Source organism: Barbus barbus (assembly GCF_936440315.1).
Source record: "Barbus barbus genome assembly, chromosome: 6".
NCBI lineage: Eukaryota > Metazoa > Chordata > Actinopteri > Cypriniformes > Cyprinidae > Barbus > Barbus barbus.
In genome coordinates, this window is record NC_136734.1 from 40,422,806 (window position 1) to 40,444,147 (window position 21,342).

General features: G+C 39.6%; 1 protein-coding gene across 1 annotated transcript in view; it reads right to left on the bottom strand.

Moving 5' to 3' along the window:
- LOC306870792 (uncharacterized protein) overlaps positions 1-19,617 on the bottom strand; it is a gene marked incomplete at its 5' end in the record, with an annotated part of 20,096 nt that extends 479 nt beyond the window's left edge. The window contains 9 exons of the mRNA XM_079418209.1: positions 1-1,706; positions 6,699-6,840; positions 6,953-7,163; positions 7,285-7,406; positions 7,575-7,743; positions 8,207-8,298; positions 8,415-8,450; positions 19,463-19,526; positions 19,609-19,617. The exon at positions 1-1,706 is cut by the window's left edge and continues 479 nt beyond it. Coding sequence (XP_079274335.1) covers positions 1,670-1,706; positions 6,699-6,840; positions 6,953-7,163; positions 7,285-7,406; positions 7,575-7,743; positions 8,207-8,298; positions 8,415-8,450; positions 19,463-19,526; positions 19,609-19,617 — 882 coding nt within the window. The 3' untranslated portion in view covers positions 1-1,669. The remainder of the gene's footprint in view (positions 1,707-6,698; positions 6,841-6,952; positions 7,164-7,284; positions 7,407-7,574; positions 7,744-8,206; positions 8,299-8,414; positions 8,451-19,462; positions 19,527-19,608) is intronic.
- Positions 19,618-21,342: the final 1,725 nt, after the last annotated feature.

Genomic DNA, 21,342 nt, shown 5'->3' on the forward strand with positions numbered 1-21,342 from the left:
AAAATTTATTTTTAAGCCTTGCCAACAGAATGAAAGCCTATTAACAAAAACTGCATCATTTTACAGTTAAACAGCACTGTGATTAAAAATAGCAGTTTTAATGGGTTTCAATGGGGATATTTTTGTCCAAAAGGTCCTGAGAGGAACTATGTTTTGTACCTAGTGCAAAAATAGATTTATTAAAGAAAATAGGGGTGAAATTGCAATAAAAATACACACCTGTGCCAAAATTCATGCAGCTGGCATTAACAGGCAAAATGATAAAAAAAAAAAACTAAAAAAAAAAAAAATACTGAAAAGGACAAAAATGTCCAAAAGGTTGCACAAGGGTTAAATATAATTTTTAAAAATGCCATATCACTTATCAGATTTTTTGAGAATTGTGTAAAGTCAGGTTGATTTATTTTTCACTTTCTCTACATGGTCAAGCCCAAACTCTGGAAAATATATGTTTATTTGGTAGTCATTAATAGAGTGAAATATCAGCTACATATAAATCTATCCGGAATATTTTTAAAATTAAAATGTGCATTTTTGCATCACATTTGCATATGTTATTTAGTCAATGCATAATACAGAAATTAGGTGTGCTTTGTCCAAAAAAAAAAAGAGAAGTAAAATACAATATATTAATGAAAAAAGAAATACATGCATATATAAAAATTCATAGTTAACTATGCTTGCAGAACGGATTATTTCAGCTTCACAGCTTTTATATAATATGGTTAACAAATACATGAATATATTTGCAGATCATATTACTAGAAAAACAATGCATATTAGATGTAGCAAAGCACTTTACTGATTAAACATACTGATCCGAGTTCAGAAGTTACACTGCTTCACCAGCAGAGGTCGCGCTTGTCTGAACTCTACTGACGCTTCGCTTGGTGTCCCACGTGACATACTATAAAATATGCACTTTTAGTTTGTGCTACCTACCTTCCAGATTAGTGTTTGGATTTCATAAGGTTATTTTGTCATCCAGCAGCATGAGAGTCTGATCTCTGTCTGCTAACTTAGCCCAAGCATTTAAACAGAGTTTCCATAAACTGCAATAATGATTGATAATAATCATAAATGTTTCTTAAGCAGCCAATCAGAATATCAGAATGATTTCTGAAGGATCGTGTGACACTGTAGACTGGAGTAATGATGCTGAAAATAAAGTACAGGAAAACATGCATTTTTAAATTGCAATATTTCACAATATCACTGATTTTATTGTATTTTACTCTTAAAAATAAAGGTGCTTCACGATGCCATAGAGGAACCTTGTTTGTCGAAATGGTTCCATGAAGAACCTTTAACATCTGAAGAACCTTTCTGTTTCACAAAAGCTTCTTTGTGGTGAAAAAAGGTTCTTCAGATTATAAAAAGGTATAAGAAAGATGGTTCTTTCACTGAATGGTTCTTCACCAAAAAATGGTTATTCTATGGCCCTGCTGTGAAGAACCTTTTAAGCACCTTTATTTTTAAGAGTGTTGGATCGAATAAATGCAGCCCTGGTGAGCAGAAGACACTTCTTTGAGTTTCTGGTTCAGTCGCTTGCATCCGAGAAACACATGCAAAGAAATGGAGAACATTCAATGAAGACCCCCGGAGGAATCGCTCCACTTCTCTCATGTTTTCTCAGAATGATCAAAGCCCTTTATTTGGTGAAAACGCTTCAGCTCTTCACTGACATCTTCATCTTCTTGGTTTTCCTAAAAAAAAGAAAGAAAGATTCATTTCATTGTCAATCTCTTCTTCTTATCTCAAATTTCAAAAGCCTCTAAATAATGCTCTGCATGATCCAAAAAAACCTATAAATCTGCATTTGTAGATTATATTTTTTAGCAAGCAAAAGGTCTTTCAGTATAACTGTCCTCCTTCAGGTTGTGTACACTCGTCTTTTTGCTGTGAGATTGCGATGATTTTATAAAGTAACCATAAGAATAACTTTTATATTGTTATTAATATTTCAAGACAAACTCTTACTGAACTGAAGCAACTTAGATTTACTTGGTTATCCACATTTGAAAAACTATATGTTTGACCCCAAAATAAAAACCTCAGAGGTTTGGTCATAAAACTAAGCATAAATAAGCAAATGTCATCTTACTAAAACACGTTATTGGGAGATACGGAGCGACAAATGATATTTATACTGTATTTACTTACAAGCTATCAGAATTTCAACTTCATTTCTAGCCATATAAGAATCAGCAACTGCACCAAGTTGCATATTTTTGAGCCTTGAAATTAAACTGACGTGCTTTTTTCCATAAATACCTGACACTTATCCAAACTTGTGAAAAAATGTGACTTTCCGGACTGTTATTCCAGGGGAAGTCAGCATAACAAGCAAGAAAAGTTAGAGAGGAAACGGTGTAGTAATACTCACTGTTTCGATTCTTGCTTACATGTGCTCAAAAATGTGCTTTAAATAAAAGTCCATCAGACTAACATGAATTTTAACATTATACATTTTTCTTTTATGCCAAAAATCATTAGGATATTAAGATCATGTTCCGTGAAGATATTTAGTAAATTTCCTACCATAAATATATCAAAACGTAATTTTTGATTAGTAATATGCATTGCTAAGAACTTCATTTGAACAACTTTAAAGGAGATTTTCTCAATATTTAGATTTTTTTGCTCCCTCAGATTCCAGATTTTCTAATAGTTGTATCTCAGACAAATATTGTCCTATCATAACAAACCATACACCAATGGAAAGATTATTATTCAGATGATGTATGAATCTCAATTTCAATGACTGGTTTTGTGCTCCAGGGTCACATATTTGGTCAAAATCCCATGTTATAAAAGATGAAGTGCTATGCCGTCTATTTTAGACAATATTGGCTGATTATACAGCAATGCTGACCTACAAAGAAATATGTTTGCTCTCTCTTCAGCGTTCCCACATCTCAGACCTCAAATACATAAAATATTACCCTTTTCAGACATTATTTTTGAAGTAAAGAAAACACTATAGAAACCTTTTCGAAACAACCAGAGGCCAGCTGCATAAACTTAGCCACGGCTGTGTCTTAAGAACTAGTTTGACTAGCCAGCAGTTTCCAAGAGGAAATCAGTCTTGCTTTTCCAATACAAATCAACCAATCTACGTTTTCATAACTGAATTTATGACTAGTCTTGAAGCCAAGCAAATCTCACGGGTGACCTATTTTGATCTCAAAAAAAGTGATGAAGTAAAAGGTGAGGAGTTTGCATCTGTGTCACGAATCCAGTTCGTGGTCTTCTGTCCACTCGCCATCAGAGGTCAATCCTCCATCATATTGACTCTCACACCACACAGACTGTTACATATTACCCTGGACTGCATTTCCCATCATTCATTGCACACAGCTGTCTCAATCACACCCTCACCTGAAAGCTATTACACTCACTGTATAAAACACACTCAGATCCTGCTAAAGTCGCCGAGTATTGTAAGCACTTTCTTTACGGAGCCTGTCTTAGTTTTCTTAGTCATAGCCTTGCCTGTTTCTGATTGTGTTCTCCCCCGCCTGGATTACTGTTGTGTACCTGGATTATCTCTCTTTGCCTTGCCCTTCTGGATACCGTTCGCCGATCAAAGACCCACGCTTGTCCTAGGATTACTCTTTGTCTTGCCTCATCTGTGATTGTTTGCTCGTTTCTGACCATGTCTTACAATAAAACCAGGTTTCAGGTTCTGATCATTTCCTAACACTATGGCTCTTGACAAATGAGTCAGATTTTAAAGTCACATGACATGCAGGTAAACAAATGATTAAATATCTTTAGTAAGCGTTTTATTCTGAATGTTATTTCAAAATGGTTTATTTTAATTTTACAGTTTTATGATTTAATTATTAGGTTTTGATTAAACCCTGCAGTTCCTTCCCGAAGCCCAGGTTGGGAAACATTGACGTAATGTAATGTCTAGTGCACTTCATTATGTTAATAACAAGAAATGTTATATATTTTTTTTTCTTTGCAGTTTTTAGGTTACACTTTATTTTGATAGTGCACTTTAGACATTCTACTAACTATAAGTAACTTTGTAACTACATGTCTACTAGCTCTCAGAGCGGGCTGTTAGGGTAGGGTTAGGGTAAGATGACATATACTTGCAAAGTTTCTTATACTCAGTATGTTGTGGACCCATCAAAATAAAGCATTAGAAGACATTACAGATTTTTTCAGTTTCATAAAACACTTTTTGCAAAACACAACACACAATTGTGTACGTAACACACATAAATGTAACAGGAATTAATATTATGGCAAAGATGTTTGCAAATGTTTGCTTTTGAGATGTGTTTGTTGTAGAGAATTGTGCTCGTGCATACCAAAGAGGAAATTCCCTCCTTTCAGTCCAAAAGGGACCAAGCCTAATGACGCCTCCCTGTCCAAGATGATAACATCATCTCCTGAGACCATAAAAAACAGGGAATATATTTGAGAAGAACATCTGGATGTCTTTAAAGAAGAGACCTTCAGAAACACCTTTAGTGTTGGACCGGGTTTATCATAAATAAAGCTAAGTTTATGCAGCTGGCCCCTGGTTGTTAAGACCTTGTCATCTGGAAAAGACTCCAGCACAAACCCTCCCTGATTTCCTGACCATTAACGCAGTATTTAAATGATGTGTTTACGACACACATCCAGCTAAGATCTCCAGATGCGTGTCCAGCGGACAACCTCTCTCTCGCTCCACATTACAAACTAAACGCACCTTTTCTGCGTATTAACAGACAAAGAGACTCAAACCTTTGAATTAGAACATTTTAAAAGGGACAAATTATACTAGTTTCTGGTATTTAAGCAATATACTCAAAAACAATATATATTAAGGTTGTTTTCATATAATTTCTTGGAATCTATGGTATTGTAATCTTTTGATGTCTAACTTTCCTGATCACTATTGTTCAGTTTCACATGCTTGGTGTGATTTATTTAGAATTTAGGATCGATGCATTAACCCATGTAGTACATAAAATTAAGGTATGTACTTTGTGTATGCCAAATACCTAATGTTTGATTTTGATTACTTGCGTCAGCAGTAATCTGGTGTGGATGAGAATTGTCTTTTCTCATCAATGTATGATCAGAACACGCATAGAAATCTGCTTTCAATAATTTCTTCATGTGATAAAATAACTGAACAGATAATGTATGCACGGAAAAAAACGCCGTGTAGGGCAGGGCTCCGCCCCGCAGGAAGAATCCGGTTGGGTCAGTTGCCCGTGGGTGGATCCCAAATCAGCTCGTTAAAGACAGACACCCAGCTATGTGTCTCTCTCTCTCTCTGCTTGCTGTTTGAACTTCGGTTCCTGCTCTGATCGCGCTGCTAAGCGCTTCTTGCCATTAACATCATGGCCGAGCATTGAACAACGATCAAGACTCAGTCAAACTTCTAAAGAATGATCAGCCGTCAATCCAAACCGGGACTCCCTCGGCACAGCAAAGGAACGGAAACTCAGCTGAAAGCAAGTAAATCAAACAATATTTCCTAATTCTGCTGAAACTGGTTGTATTCATCTTTAAGAGTAAAGATAGTGAAGCTCCATGCTTGTGATTTCCCTCAGGTTGAAAACGAGCATTAGAACCTAAAACTCTCTTCAGATCAAAACAATTCATTGCCTGCAACATGCATGTGTGTGTGTTTACGTACGGATTCTGTTTTGTGTCATTTAGCGTAGTATTGTGTTAGTGAAATAAACTTTGATTCTATTAAGAAATCTCTGGTCTGTTGCTGTGATTTTCAAATCTGAAACTATCTGCCAAAGATCGCGTTACCTTTGCTCAAAGTTTACCTATGAATTCTGATAAAGTACTATTTGGTTTGTTTTATTGTTGGCCACAAATAAAATAAAACTGAATTGTTAAAAGATAACGTACTGATTGTAATGCTTGCTGGACAAGTCGTTAATGAGGTATCGTTAATAAGGTATAAGTCGGACATTTTGATTAATATCAATTAATCATATAAATATCGAATCTTAAGAATGATTCCCTAAAAGCTCAAATTAGAACAATAGTTCTAAAGTTACTACATTGCGTTTTCATTTCTCCTAAAATTAAAAGTAAACAATTATCCACACCACAACTATACTGGAGGTCAGGTGTGGTCAGGTTGATGTTGACCACCTTCATATATTCTGGAGATGTGCAAAACATATGACCTTTTTCAGATTTCAGGATATGAAATACCAAGAGATTGCACAACATATCTGTTGCAGACATTGTGTTGAAGGAGAATGTATATCATGTAAATATATTAAGTGTAGCATGTAAAAAGAGCATTGGTATAAGCAGAACACCCCCTCACTTGGTGATTGGATTGAAATCGTTAAAGAAATATACAACATGGAAGAATTGACTTTTAGTTTGAGACTTAAAAAGGACTTATTTCTAAAATATTGGACGAAATGGATGAACTAATGTAAATAATCACTGATTATTGTATGTGTGTAAATATAATATACACACTTGTTAAAAAAAACAATGTATACCATTGTTTTTGTTTGTTTGGTTTGTTTTCTTTTTGATGTGAAAAATGTTTTCTTACAAAATGTTCCATAAAAATAAAATAAAAATTAAGCCAAAAAAGTAGTCTGATTATATTAGCTAAAATGTGTAATGTAATGGATCATGTTACTAAGTATATATTTTGTCATGTAATTTGTAATCAGTAATGGATTACTCTTTTGAGGTACCTCTGGTTGTAGTGCAGTGGTTTATTGGGTGCCGCCGATCCCTCGCAGCATGAAGATCCTCGTTTCAAGTTGGAGGTCATTTTGAATTTATTGGTCTCGTCTTGGATTTTGCCTGATCTACAGGGACACTGCAACTCCGTATCTGCTATGTTTTATAAATGCAACAGATGGATGATTAGATTTTACAGTGTCAGCAGACACAGCAACCATTCACAAAGTACAATATTCCTCTCGCAAACATTCAGAAACATTACCGTTTTTCTCATCTGAGTAATGGATTCTAAAATCTGGAATCTGTTCTTTGGTGATGGTCACTTTGCCCCTTGTTTTAACACACAGGTAATTCTGGGGTTCAGCCACTGATTGCAGACTCCTCCAGTCTCCAGAAATGTTTTGCTCACCCCACTGAAATAAGAACGTTTCATCAAAGGTTCTTGCCGTGATTTTCTTGTCTGTGGGTAAAACCTGTGTGTGAGAGCCAGCAGACCTGATTACAGTATCAGAAATGATCAAATAAAAGCACAAGTATTTGACACCATGTCTAATAATAAGCGGTTTCTTTGCAATTCAGCGTCTGAGACATTACCTTATATTTGACATCTTGATCGTGATTAACAACAGGGAACACCAGGGAAGACTTACTTTCCTCCTCAAAGCCAAACGCCATGCATTGTGTGGTTCTATTATACAAGATATGATACACCTTGACTGAATAAGACAAGACAAAACATATTGCTGGAATTAGAATTAAATCATTATGCAAACACTTTCATTAAAGAACAGTCAAAGTACTGCAGGCATCACATGATACAGTAATGACTGCGACACGGACAGATAACATATGAAGCATTCAGCGGGAACAGCACAGGTTCAGACCTTTTCCTGAGTTTCCAAGGTTGTATTTCTGCATATGCTCTGCAACCAGCTGATGAGAAGATTTAGACCTCATCCTTTTTTGAACGCTCACAAACTTTCCACAGCTGGTCGATAGGTGCGCTGATTTAACAGAGTCGATGTTCATTGTTGGAAAACGTCTTTCTGGACACTAATAGACAAAGATATCCATAGACAAACAGGTCATACAGTATTCTCATACAGAAGACTAAGTATCGCTGTGTCATCTGAGAATTTCACTATAAGGTTAGTAGAGTCCAACACTCGTTGGTATACAATGTAAAAAGTATAGGAGGACTAACACATCCCTGAGGAACACCTGTGCTACCTTTCAACTCTGATAAAGTATTATTACCAGGGCCGTGCAGAGACCTTTGGAGGGGCAGGTGCTCAAAATATAAAAGGGGCACATGAAACAAGGCTTTAAATAGGGCTGTGCTCAAAATATCATAACAGCAATGTATCGTGACGCATTCCTTGCTGATACGCGTATTGATGCGGATGCTTCTGTATTGATACAGCAGCAAATGCCATGATGCAGTTTTGAAAAAGAAACAGAACAGAAAAGACCATTTTAAGTTTAAAAGTTAAATAATATTTATTTATTAACTTACAGGGAACATTTGATGTTGAGGGGGTTGCTGGGGATGCTGCTGCGGTTGCTGCCTTTGCTGTTGCTGCTGATACTGCTGGAGGTGATCTGAGACTACAGACATTAAAACAAACATAGGAGATATATTAGCTGATTAAACAATTGTTATGTGACCATGACAAGATGTAAAGATTGATGACAGTGTTTGGAACTGGCTTACTGTGACTGACCTGCTCTAGTGCTGCAGCTGTTGCCAAGGCTGACTACTAAGAGAAAATGAGAGGGAGATGCTCAGAGAGGCCGCTGCACACCAAGAGCTGCAGGTAGAGAAAATAAGATACCAGATTTAAAAAAGCGTGGGAAATAATCTGAGAAGGAAACCTTAATGGGGGGGAAAGGATGAGGGTGGCCATGGCAAGGATAAGGGTCAGAAAACAGAAAGACAGACAATATGCAATATTGTGATGATGATTTCATATTTTGCATTGTGACTCTGAAATATATTTGGTTTTTGATTGATTTTGTCTAATCAAAAATCTAAATAAAAAAAAAATCTAAAGTGTGTGTTCTTTCTGTTGGCACCTACTAAATATCACAGAGTAGCATTAATCTTACCAATAAGTGAAGGAGGAGTTGTTGTAGGCATTTACAACAGCAATTTCCTGTTGGTCATGTCCCTAAAAAAAAAATTTTTCCCTAAATTTATTTCCAGAGAGATGTTATTGACTTTACAGGCTAAGGTGTTTTTGCTACTGTAAACACTACTGTTGCTTTTGCAGGGAAAAAAATTGTCATATTTAAAATATAATTTTATTCTAATCCTGTTCTGAATTTATTCATTTTTGAATGAAAAAACAGTATTGATAATCCTCCATCCTCTGTAAAGTAAAATTCAGAGAATGAGAAAATCAGTATAACCTTGTTTTACCAGTTTTGAGGTAATTACTTTAAGGCACTCTAGATTTTTTAATAAATACTGTAACAATAAAAGTTCAAAGTATGAATAGATTTTAGTCAAATGACATTAAAAAGACCAGTCCCGACACAGCATGAACGAAGTGAACATGCACCTTTGTTTATGGTCCTGCTGCGTGCGTATAACGTTAAGAAGTGGCGTTAGCTGCAAGCTAAACACAGCGATTTAAACAAAAGCTGTGTGTGCAATGCATGTTCTCTTCACGTTGTTCTTGTAAAATAATAATAATGATAAGTAAACAAGCACACCACTCTCTAACCTGTTGTGTCCGTTTAGTCAAAAATGAAAAATAGCATCTTATTAAAAATGGATTCAGATGAATGTCTTCAGTTTCTGAATTGAAAGGTGAGGCTTAACAGTGTTAAAAGCAGAAGTAAATTCAACAAATAATAGCCGTGCGTAAGCTTTTGAATTTTCCAGATGTTTATGTAGCACCCGTACAACCACTCTGTGAGTTACTTACATAAGAGTGGGGGGTGCTTGGGTTCGGTGTAGGTCAGGTGGATACCACGAAGGTGCACCTAATAAGTGTCTGAGTTGTAAAAACCTTTTGACAATAAAATATTAAAAAATAAGGAGACCCAGAGATGGTTTTTAGTTTAGAAAAACAATAGGGTAACGCCCTTGTTTAATTGAATAAGAGAATTTGGCAAATAGAATATAAAAGCTTTCCCCAAAACTCAACACTAACGAATATACAAAAATAAATAACCAAAAGATTCCCCAAACACTTAAATAATAGCCCCTTTAAATGTAGCTAAAAACCCCAATAGTTTCAATTACACTTGTTACAACAGAATAAGTGGTCCCAAAAAATCCCCTCCCTTAGCTCTTTCCTAACAATCGAAAATACACAGTAAACTTTACAATAAACAACAACAAAAAAACCCCGCGCAAAGTGTCCTGAAACGAGTCTTAGCAAATGCAGTGGTGGGCCCACTCACACACACACATTCATATACGTTCCAGTTTACTCACGGTAACGTTTTGAACAAAGAAAAAAACACGTTGCAGGCCTGTTTTGGTCTTGCAAAACATTGAGTGCGCTGAACGGACACTTGCAATAAATTGAGAGCGTGGAAAGACTTTGGTCCAGATGATCAAGTGCGGTGCGATTAACCGACAATTCCGCCCAGCATACGCCCACCGTGGCTCGCTATCTCAGGTACCTCAGATCACCGCCTCCGCTCCTTCTCTCCCGCTCAGTTTCTCATTCAGTCTCTCCGCTCACAAAAATCCTGAGTCTGCGGTCCTCTTTTCTGAGCCTCTCGCTCAGTTTCATCAGCTTTACTCGCACTTTCTAGCATCTTTTCCTCAACGTGTCAGTGTTCCGTGCTCCACACGGATCCAGCGGGAAACGGAAAAAAAAACATCCCGCACTTTCTCCCGCGTCTCTCTTCCAGGTCACGTGTATAAACCCGTGCCACCTGCAGCCAAACACTATTGACTATACAGCGTGAATACCCGATTGACCAATAAGAATAATAACATAAAAACAGGAAGAATAAAGTAATAAAAGGATAACTGCATAACCTCTGGCAATATTATTCAGCTAAATAATATAAACTTTAAACTTTAGTTCTAATTACGGTCATGAAATAAAGTCACCAAATATTGATCTCCTTTTAATTATGTAAAATAAATTGATACTTCCTTATTTAGAAATCAAGTGTCCTCTATTATTTATTTAAAGTAAAAAACATTCACTTTTTTCTCTTTTATAAATAGACATGAGATGCTGTTTTGAGAGTAAGAGAGATTAATCATAACCCACCCTATTCCCATTACTCTATAATACCCAAGTTTACCACTGGGCTACACCCTCCCCCTTCTAGACAATTTTGATGCCCTCATCAAAATAAATCTTAGAGGACTCTAATAGTCTTAAAGTCAAGGGTAGAGGCCAGATTAGAACAAGTGAAACACAACGCCATGGGGTGGCACCAGAGAGTTTGACATTGACTGCTTCTGGGGTCTCCATAGAGTCCACTTCCCACCAACACTCCATGGCTTAGGACTGTCACAGGGTATTCACAGGGCTTGCCAAGTTCATCGTAGCTCAGCTTGACCACTGGGCGGGTGACTCTTTTTGAACGCTCAACTTGTTCAATCCCAACTTGAGTGTCCGGATAGGGGTTTACGGCTGCTCCCTCTTCTAGAACGTTGACTCCTGGATCAGCGTTGGGAGGCAGGTTTGGAAGATCATTGACCACGGGCTCTATCTCAGCAGGGTCTTGAGCTTGCCTTTCAGGTTCGGTGACGATTGACTTGGATTGCTTTGTGGACAGTTCTGGACATGTCAGCAAATTGTCCCAGTCTAACTCAACGAGTCTGGGCAGGTATCCTTCGTCGTAATCTAATTCTGAGGATACGCCGTCATCGTGGTAGTTTGTCTGTACCAGTTCTTTTGTCTTTTGCGGAAATGCTCTGGTCACCGGTCTTTGTTGTGGCCCCATTTCCGTTTCGTCAAAAGGGATTCTCACGAGGTAACCAATTGGTAACAGATGATTACGATGAATAGTCTTTTCTGCTCCCTGGCCTCTCTCTGGTTTGATCTTGTAGACAGGTAAATTGGGTAGCTTCTCCATAACAATATATGGTGAGGATCGCCACTTGCATTTCAATTTTTGCTTGCCTGTGACCCCAAAGTTTCTCAGCAGCACCCTGTCGCCTTTGTCAAGGACTTGTTCTTTGACGTGCTTGTCGTGTGCTTTTTTGTTTCTTTGGTGGTTCTTGTTTGACGATTCTGTTGCAAGACTGTAGGCTCTTTGGAGATCTTTCTTGAGCTTAGCAACATACTGATGGTAGGACTTTGTCCTTTGGTTGTCCTCGGTCACACCGAAGCAGATGTCTACCGGTAAGCGAGCTTCTCTTCCAAACATTAGCAGGTAAGGCGAATAACCAGTTGCATCGTTTTGAGAACAGTTGTAGGAGTGGACCAACTGACTGATTTTTTGACTCCATTTTTGTTTTTGCTTTGGATCGAGCGTGCCAAGCATTGACAAGAGCGTACGGTTGAATCTTTCTGGTTGTGGATCTCCCTGAGGGTGGTAAGGTGATGTTCTTGACTTACGAACACCCAACATCATCAGAAGGTCTTGGATCAGTTTGCTTTCAAAATCGCGGCCTTGATCCGAATGTATGCGGGCAGGGAGTCCGTAGTGTACAAAGTAGCGCTCACACAGTATCTTAGCAACGGTGGCTGCCTTCTGGTCTTTGGCTGGAAAAGCTTGGGCGTATCGAGTAAAGTGGTCTGTCACTACAAGGATGTTGGCGAAACCTTGGGAGTCCGGCTCAAGTGACAGAAAATCGATACAGACAAGGTCTAGAGGGCCTTGGCTAGTGATCTGTTTTAAGGGAGCAGCTCTCTGAGGAAGGGCTTTGCGAGTGATGCATCTGCCGCAGTTCTTAATGTACTGCTCCACCTCAACTCCCATTTTCGGCCAATAGAACCGATTTCTGATAAGTTCGGTGGTCTTGTCAATGCCCAAGTGACCGGACTCATCATGCAGAGATCTCAGGACCATCGGGACATACTCTCTGGGCAGTACCAGCTGCTTTACCTCTGTTCCATTTTTCTCAACCTTTCTGTAGAGTAGATCGTTTTGGATGAACAGCTTGCTTGCTTCTTTGTTCAACAATACAGAAGTTGGATTGTCGGTGCTGGTGAATGATGGACCCCCACGAATTGACTGCTTGACTGGAACGATAGTAGAGTCAACATCTTGAGCGGTGACCAAATCTTTGTGACTGAGCTGACTCAGAGAACCGAGATCCAAACGAACTGGGAAAGCGAAACACTCTGGTATACCATCAGGTGACACTCCGAGCGACTCAGCAATCGTTGTGGACTCTGTCGGAGTTTCAAGGCACTTGATCTGCTTACAGAGAGCTTGAACACTTTCTGTCGGTACGCTTTGCCAGCCTTCTTCTGTGGTTGGAAGAGGGTTACGTGACAGAGCATCGGCGTCGATGTTGCTGCTGCCAGGCCGGTACTGCAGTGTGAAATGGTACGTGGCGAGGGCTGAGAGCCAGCGGTGACCTGTCGCGTTTAGTTTGGCAGTCGTGAGAATATAAGTTAGGGGGTTGTTATCGGTTCTCACGGTAAACTGTGCTCCATACAAGTAATCGTGGAACTTGTCTACCACTGCCCACTTAAGTGCCAAAAACTCGAGCTGGTGCACTGGATAGTTCTTTTCAGAGGCACTCAGCTTGCGGCTTGCGAAAGCAACAGGTCTCAAACCCTCGGGGTACTCTTGGTTGAGGACAGCGCCGAGCCCATGAAAACTGGCATCAATGTGAAGTATGTAAGGCTTGGTGGGGTCGGAAAATGCCAGCACAGGTGTGTTTGTGAGGCAGTGGATGATCTTTTGAAATGCCTCTGAACAAGACTGGTCCCATCGGTCCCCAAAAGGCTCATTGACTCTGTAATAGGTCTTGTCGGATGAAAAGGTAGACTTTCGCTTCTTCTGGGTGGGAGGATACCCTTTGCACAGCTCTGTAAGTGGTCGGACGATGATGGAGTAGTTCTTTATAAACCTACGGTAGTAGCCGCAGAATCCCAGGAATGACTGCAGAGAAGGAAGGTCGGTTGGCTGCTTCCACTGCGTCACTGCTCCAACTTTGTCTGGGTCTGTGGCGATACCCCGCTCAGAGACGATGTGCCCGACATAGGTGACTTGCGAGAGACAGAACTGGCACTTGTCTAGTGACAACTTGAGTCCAGCTTCTTCAAGACGAGCGATGACTTTGAGGAGTCTTTGCTCATGCTCCCCCAGAGTCTTGCTGAAAACAATGAGGTCATCAAGATAGACAATGACTTCAAGCATGTGCATGTCGCCGACTGCCTTTTCCATGAGTCGTTGAAATGTTGCAGGGGCCCCTGTGATCCCCTGCGGCATCCGCTCAAATTGGAAAAATCCCAGAGGACAGATAAAAGCGGTTTTCTCTTTGTCCTCCTCAGCCATTGGGATTTGATAGTAGCCACTGCGCAGATCCAACACTGAAAACCACTTACTGCCAGACAAGCAATCGAGAGCGTCGTCGATACGTGGTACAGTATACTGATCTGGGATAGTTCTCCGGTTCAGGGTGCGGTAGTCGACACACATACGAAGTTGACCATTCTTTTTACGTGCAAGGACAATCGGGGAAGCATATGGACTTCTTGATTCTTTTATGATCCCAGTCGCCAACAAACCTTGCAGGTGACGCCGAAGATCATCCAAATCAGCGGGGGCAATACGTCGAGATCTCTCCCTAAAAGGAGTGTTATCGTTCAAACGGATGTGATGTTCTACCCCTTTAGCCAAACCGACATCCCACTCTTCTATAGAGAACACATGGGAGTGTTTGGCAAGCTTTTGACTCAGCCTCTCTTTCCACTCTTTGCTGATGGGGGACTCACTGAAGTCAAACAGAGAAGGATCCATAGCTGGAACAGATTCGGTTTTTTTAGGGTTTGGTGCCTCTGTCACAATGTCAGCGACGTGAAGGTGGGCAATCACGGTGCCCATTGGAATGGCAGTTTGCTTTAGAGACTCATTACGCAGGAGCACCAGGAAGTTGTTTGGATCTAGCATCTTGGAGAACAACACTGTTGGCTGGACAAACACACTTGGAGGAAGAGCAGGTGAGTGGGCTCGTTCAATGACGAGTATGCTGTCTCCGATGTCTTGTTTCTCTTTAACTTTGCAGCTAGCAACGTATTCAGTGCCAGGAGGGATGCTGAGAGGACCAGGCCCAGACCACTTAACTTCAGCCACAGGCAAGTCTTTGTTGCCTTCTATGAACATCCCTGCAGGAACGGGTAAGTGCTTTTTCTCTTGAACTTGGATCTTGACTGAGTTGACGTTCTCCAGATCTTCTTTCTTTGTTATGGACTTGAAGGGCTGAACCCCCCTGACGTTTGTGCCGATCAGGACCGGTATACTCTCGGAGCAACGTGGATCAGGGCACACCAAGGCCAGGACAGTAACAGGCTTGACTTTGTTGGACTTAGATTTTGGTGGCAGCTCCAACTCAACCTGGAGGTAACCTTTGTACGGGTAACTGCTCTCTGACTCACTTAGGCCCCATATGGCTAGACCGGTCACAGAGTTTAACGGGAGGTGTGACAGGTGTTTGGCATACCAGCTGTCGAAGATGATGGTAACTTGGGATCCACTGTCCATCAGCGCGGTGCAGGGGTTGCCATTGATCCTGACCTGAGCAGTGGAGGGCGGTCCCACGAGTCCCTCGGGCAAACGGTTGGACTGTACATTGACCGAGCTTCTCTTGACACTTGCATTTGTGGTCTTGGTTCTTGTGTCGTTATCAGATTTGCGGTTCTGCTTGGATTTTCTTTGAGCTTGCAGCAGTTTCTGAATAACTTTGGGATAGTTCTCTGGAGAGGCACACTTGTTGGCAAAATGCCCGTCTTCACCACAGCGATAGCAGAAAAAATCACTTGGGTCTCTGGCTGTAGAAGGTCTTGGCTGCCAGGGTCTTGACTGGGTCTCTTGGGGGCAAGGCTCGGTAGCAGGACTATACTTCGGCTTGACTGACATGACAGAGATTTGCTTTCGAAGCTTGACCACTTCTTTCTTTAAAGCTTGAACGTTCCTGTCTTCTGAGTTCTCTGCCGCCGGAGTGACTGAAAGCAGTGTGCTCGTCGAAAGATGACTTGACATGGCGTCGGGGGCAGAGAGTTCACTTACTTGTGCTCGGAGTTGGTGTATTTCGGCTTTTATATCTTTTAACTCTGTGTCAGAAGTTACCGTAGCACTTTTGGCGAAGACAGCTTTGGGTGGATGGAGTCTGCGACGTGAAGCTTCATGCTCCTCCTCCAGGCGTATCTCATTCAGCAGCTCGAGAAAAGTGGGAGGTCTGTCTCTGCGATCTCTCAATCCGAGATTTAGTATCATAATGTCAGACCGGATGGCCCCTTTAATGAGTTGGTCAAGACGTGCTTTGTCTGCCGCCGATGACTGGAGTCCACCCTTTTGGACAACTTTATTTAGGACTCTCTCAAGGCGTCTCAGGAACTCAGAGAGTTTCTCGTTGGGATGTTGACACAACATTCTGAAGGCAAAGTAAAGCTCTTCACCGCTCTCGGGCTTGCCAAAGGTGGTCTCGAGAATGTCAATGTAGTCCATAGAGGTTGCAGATGGGTTGTTGAAACGGACAGCTTGAAGAATTTCGAGTGCAGGACCCTTTACACTTTCCATTATTCTCATTTTCTTTTCTCTTTCAGGGCGATCATATTCTTCAATCATAAGTCTGGCCTGTTCAACCCAGTTTTCCAACTGTTCTTCTCCTGGGGGTGTGGGCATGACCCCTGAGAAAGTGCGCAGTCTTCTGTAAAGATTGTTGTCACTGTTTGTGGGCTTGCTTGTCATTTGCAGGACATCACCAACTGCTCGAATGATAGCCTCAGGAGTAGACGCTTGCAGTGGGGAAAAAAAACTGGATTCTGGCAGCGGCACATTTTGACCATCACCGGCTGCCTGGGCTTGGGGTTCTTCCTCCTGCTCAGAAGGTCCAAATATTCTCCAGGTCATAGCCAACCCCTCAGGAACAACATCAAGAGGAATGGCGCGTGTATTCACGTTCTCCCTGCACTCACATAGCACGGTTAAACTTTGAGACTGTGGGTCATACATTCTTCCTCTCACCTTGACTCTCCCGAGTGCCTTGACAGTCTGCAGCGTTTCTTCAATTAACCCAACTTCCGTTTCCGGAGGTACATCTTTAACCAGCAAGGCTTTCACCGGGTCTATGCCTTCTCCAATACACCAGTTCTTTAACTGAGCCATCCCCAGGGTTGTGCGCTTACAGTGATCACTTGTCAGAACTAAATTTGGTAAGTTTTAGTTGTATGTTAACACAGATAAAACTTAATTTGCGTTTTCTTGACTTAGGATGCTTAGTAGAACTCTACTTTTGCAGTTTTAAAGTTTTCACAATAGGTAATCGTTAATATGGTTTTACATGTAGGTTAACAGCTAGCCAGCTTTTGGTTCTAAACTAGGCCTACTTTTTTTTTAAAAAGTTTTTAAATCTCTGGGTCAAACTAAAGTTAGAGCTGATGTAAAACTACTTTTGAACTAAATTAGATCCCAGCGGTGCCTCCATTTTATTTATGTAGCACCCGTACAACCACTCTGTGAGTTACTTACATAAGAGTGGGGGGTGCTTGGGTTCGGTGTAGGTCAGGTGGATACCACGAAGGTGCACCTAATAAGTGTCTGAGTTGTAAAAACCTTTTGACAATAAAATATTAAAAAATAAGGAGACCCAGAGATGGTTTTTAGTTTAGAAAAACAATAGGGTAACGCCCTTGTTTAATTGAATAAGAGAATTTGGCAAATAGAATATAAAAGCTTTCCCCAAAACTCAACACTAACGAATATACAAAAATAAATAACCAAAAGATTCCCCAAACACTTAAATAATAGCCCCTTTAAATGTAGCTAAAAACCCCAATAGTTTCAATTACACTTGTTACAACAGAATAAGTGGTCCCAAAAAATCCCCTCCCTTAGCTCTTTCCTAACAATCGAAAATACACAGTAAACTTTACAATAAACAACAACAAAAAAACCCCGCGCAAAGTGTCCTGAAACGAGTCTTAGCAAATGCAGTGGTGGGCCCACTCACACACACACATTCATATACGTTCCAGTTTACTCACGGTAACGTTTTGAACAAAGAAAAAAACACGTTGCAGGCCTGTTTTGGTCTTGCAAAACATTGAGTGCGCTGAACGGACACTTGCAATAAATTGAGAGCGTGGAAAGACTTTGGTCCAGATGATCAAGTGCGGTGCGATTAACCGACAATTCCGCCCAGCATACGCCCACCGTGGCTCGCTATCTCAGGTACCTCAGATCACCGCCTCCGCTCCTTCTCTCCCGCTCAGTTTCTCATTCAGTCTCTCCGCTCACAAAAATCCTGAGTCTGCGGTCCTCTTTTCTGAGCCTCTCGCTCAGTTTCATCAGCTTTACTCGCACTTTCTAGCATCTTTTCCTCAACGTGTCAGTGTTCCGTGCTCCACACGGATCCAGCGGGAAACGGAAAAAAAAACATCCCGCACTTTCTCCCGCGTCTCTCTTCCAGGTCACGTGTATAAACCCGTGCCACCTGCAGCCAAACACTATTGACTATACAGCGTGAATACCCGATTGACCAATAAGAATAATAACATAAAAACAGGAAGAATAAAGTAATAAAAGGATAACTGCATAACCTCTGGCAATATTATTCAGCTAAATAATATAAACTTTAAACTTTAGTTCTAATTACGGTCATGAAATAAAGTCACCAAATATTGATCTCCTTTTAATTATGTAAAATAAATTGATACTTCCTTATTTAGAAATCAAGTGTCCTCTATTATTTATTTAAAGTAAAAAACATTCACTTTTTTCTCTTTTATAAATAGACATGAGATGCTGTTTTGAGAGTAAGAGAGATTAATCATAACCCACCCTATTCCCATTACTCTATAATACCCAAGTTTACCAGTGGGCTACATTTAGTAATAAAATAAGCTACAGTATTAACAGCATCTTCTGTATGGACCTGCCTATATGCAAACTGTAGAATAGTGAATCTTTAAAACAGACACCATATATTTCTCAAAACTTTTCATTACGCAGGATGTCAAATTGTTTTCACTCGAACCTGGTTTCTTTGGTAATGGAACAATTATTGATTTTTTCCAGAGATCAGGTATAATATGAGAGTCCACAGATTGCTGAGAGATAGGACACCATGCCACAGCAAGTTCCTCTGCACAAGATTTTAACAATAAAGCAGAGATACCATCAGGACCTGTGGACTTTTTGGCACACGGTCTAATGAAGATTAAACGAACTTTCTGTTGGTCAACATGTGTCCTCTATTATTAATGACTCCAAAGCTTCTCTACATTGCAGTGAACTGTGCATCAAACCTGAGATAAAAGTCATTTAACTCATTTGCTTTCCTCATATCATCATTAGTAATATTCCTATTCATATTAGTCATGACCTTAATGGTGTCCCATACTTTTTTAGAATTAGTAGAAATAAAACTCTGTTCTAAAATCTCCTGTTTTTTTCCCTAGGATTTCTTAGCAAACAATTCAATTATTTCTGGTTCACTCTCATACCCACTCGATCACATTCGCGATAGGTTGCTTTTTTCTGGTTGATACAGCCTTTTATCTCTTTCGTGATATATGCTTATTGTTTGGAAATATATAATCTATTTCAGTCTAAGACATTTTTCTTGTATCGAGAAGCATGCTTTGCAAATGATAAAAATGCATGAATATACCTGGTTTTCTGATGATCAGCTGAATTCCCCGTCCTCGAGGTTCTCCACCGAATAAAGCGTCTGTCTGCAGATCACGGGGATGTCTCGCGCATTTATAGGCAGAACTGATGCAGCATTCACACGGTTAACGGATGACGCCGTCTTACCGGAATCATTACTCCAGACTGATCTGCCCCCGTTTAGGGAAGAATATGGAGAAAGGAAAGGCTCCACTCTGTAAAAAATATTACATGCTATCTACTTAAAACAACATTATAACAATATTACACGTATTATATTTGAGTAGATTTCCATGTGTGTTTTTTTAATGAAATCTACCTGAAGTAAAATTTCCTAAATTATTTAGTCTATGGCACATGATGAATTTAATATTATTAGTGGAATGTGCTTTTTTAATTTAAGTGGTCTCACAAATAAATCAAGCAGAATTTACTCATTTGTATTAATGAAATTTACTTACTGCCTTTTTCAGGTTAAGATAATAATGAATACATAATGCACTTTTTGTTATCAAACATGCTTTTATTCTGTATTTTTTGCACAAATAAAACAAATCTATATAAAATGTAAGACAGCAGTTTTAAGATATAAAAAAAAATAACATTTTCCATGTCATTGAGAAAGATCATGTTGTTACACAAAAACACGTGCATACAAATTTGATTCTGTTGGAAAAGTCACATTCTGGACTAAAACTTGTGTATAACTTGTAGCAAAACATATAATATTTGTACTTGCTGAAAGCTTGTATGTAGAACAATATTAAACGTTCATCAATCAATGCAGTTTTTTTTCACCAGAACTTGGTCATAATGCATTGTCTCAATCTAAGTCATGAGTTTGTTTTTAAGTGTTAGTAATTTCGGGGAAAACTTGCAAACATCCAGTTCCAAGAAGAGCTTCTGAAAGGCCTCAAAAGTGTGCCTCAGTTCTTTGGGGTAGGTGAGGTTTAGTGCATACATGAGTCCAAGAAGAACCGCACAGGCTCTTGCCAGATTTTCCAAGCCAGCCATGACTTGCATCCCCTCCAAGATGATGCTGAATTCCTGCTGATAATCCCTCTTGCAAATGGCCATTTGCATTATGTGCTGCAGGATATCTCCATTGTCACACTGTAAAACAAACATTAAAGAAGTGTTTTTATCTCATTATAAGTCAGTCCATAATTATAAAGTTCATTTGTGTACGGTTGTAAAACAAACACTTTCAAAAAAAAATATTATAACAGCTTAAAATGCTAAGACAACTACAAGTAAACCATTATAGTTTATTTTCTTTGTAATCACTGAAATATTATGTTTTATTGGACCACAAAGACAAAGACTGTCACAATAACATAAGTACAGTTTCACCAATGACAGAGGGTGTATTCAGGAAGATAAAAAATTTTAAATTACATTTGGTGATACTATTGTAGGGGGGGATTAAATTCCGATGGTCCACTATAGACATTCTACTAACTGTAGTAACTACATGTCAACTAACTCAGAGTATTAGTAGACTGCTAGGTTAGGGTTAATAGATTAAGTTAACATATAGTGGCTGACAAAAATCTATTTTATGTTAAATATTTTCACATTAGCTTTATATAATTTAATTGGGAAAAAAAATATTGTTTAAGTTGCATTTCTATTTTTATTAATAAAAACAATGTACAAATACATTTCTCAAAACACCATAAATATATAGAATAATTGTAGTCACTTACATTGTACTCTTGGATGAGGTCATCCTCTTTTTCACCCAGATAACAGATCAAGCAACGGAGGACAACGTCTCTAATCATGTCGATGTTTTTATCGGGATTCTGATGTGACAAAAGTTTGTAAATTAGCATCACCCAAAAATAATGCAATGTTATGAAAGTACCTGCAGCATGG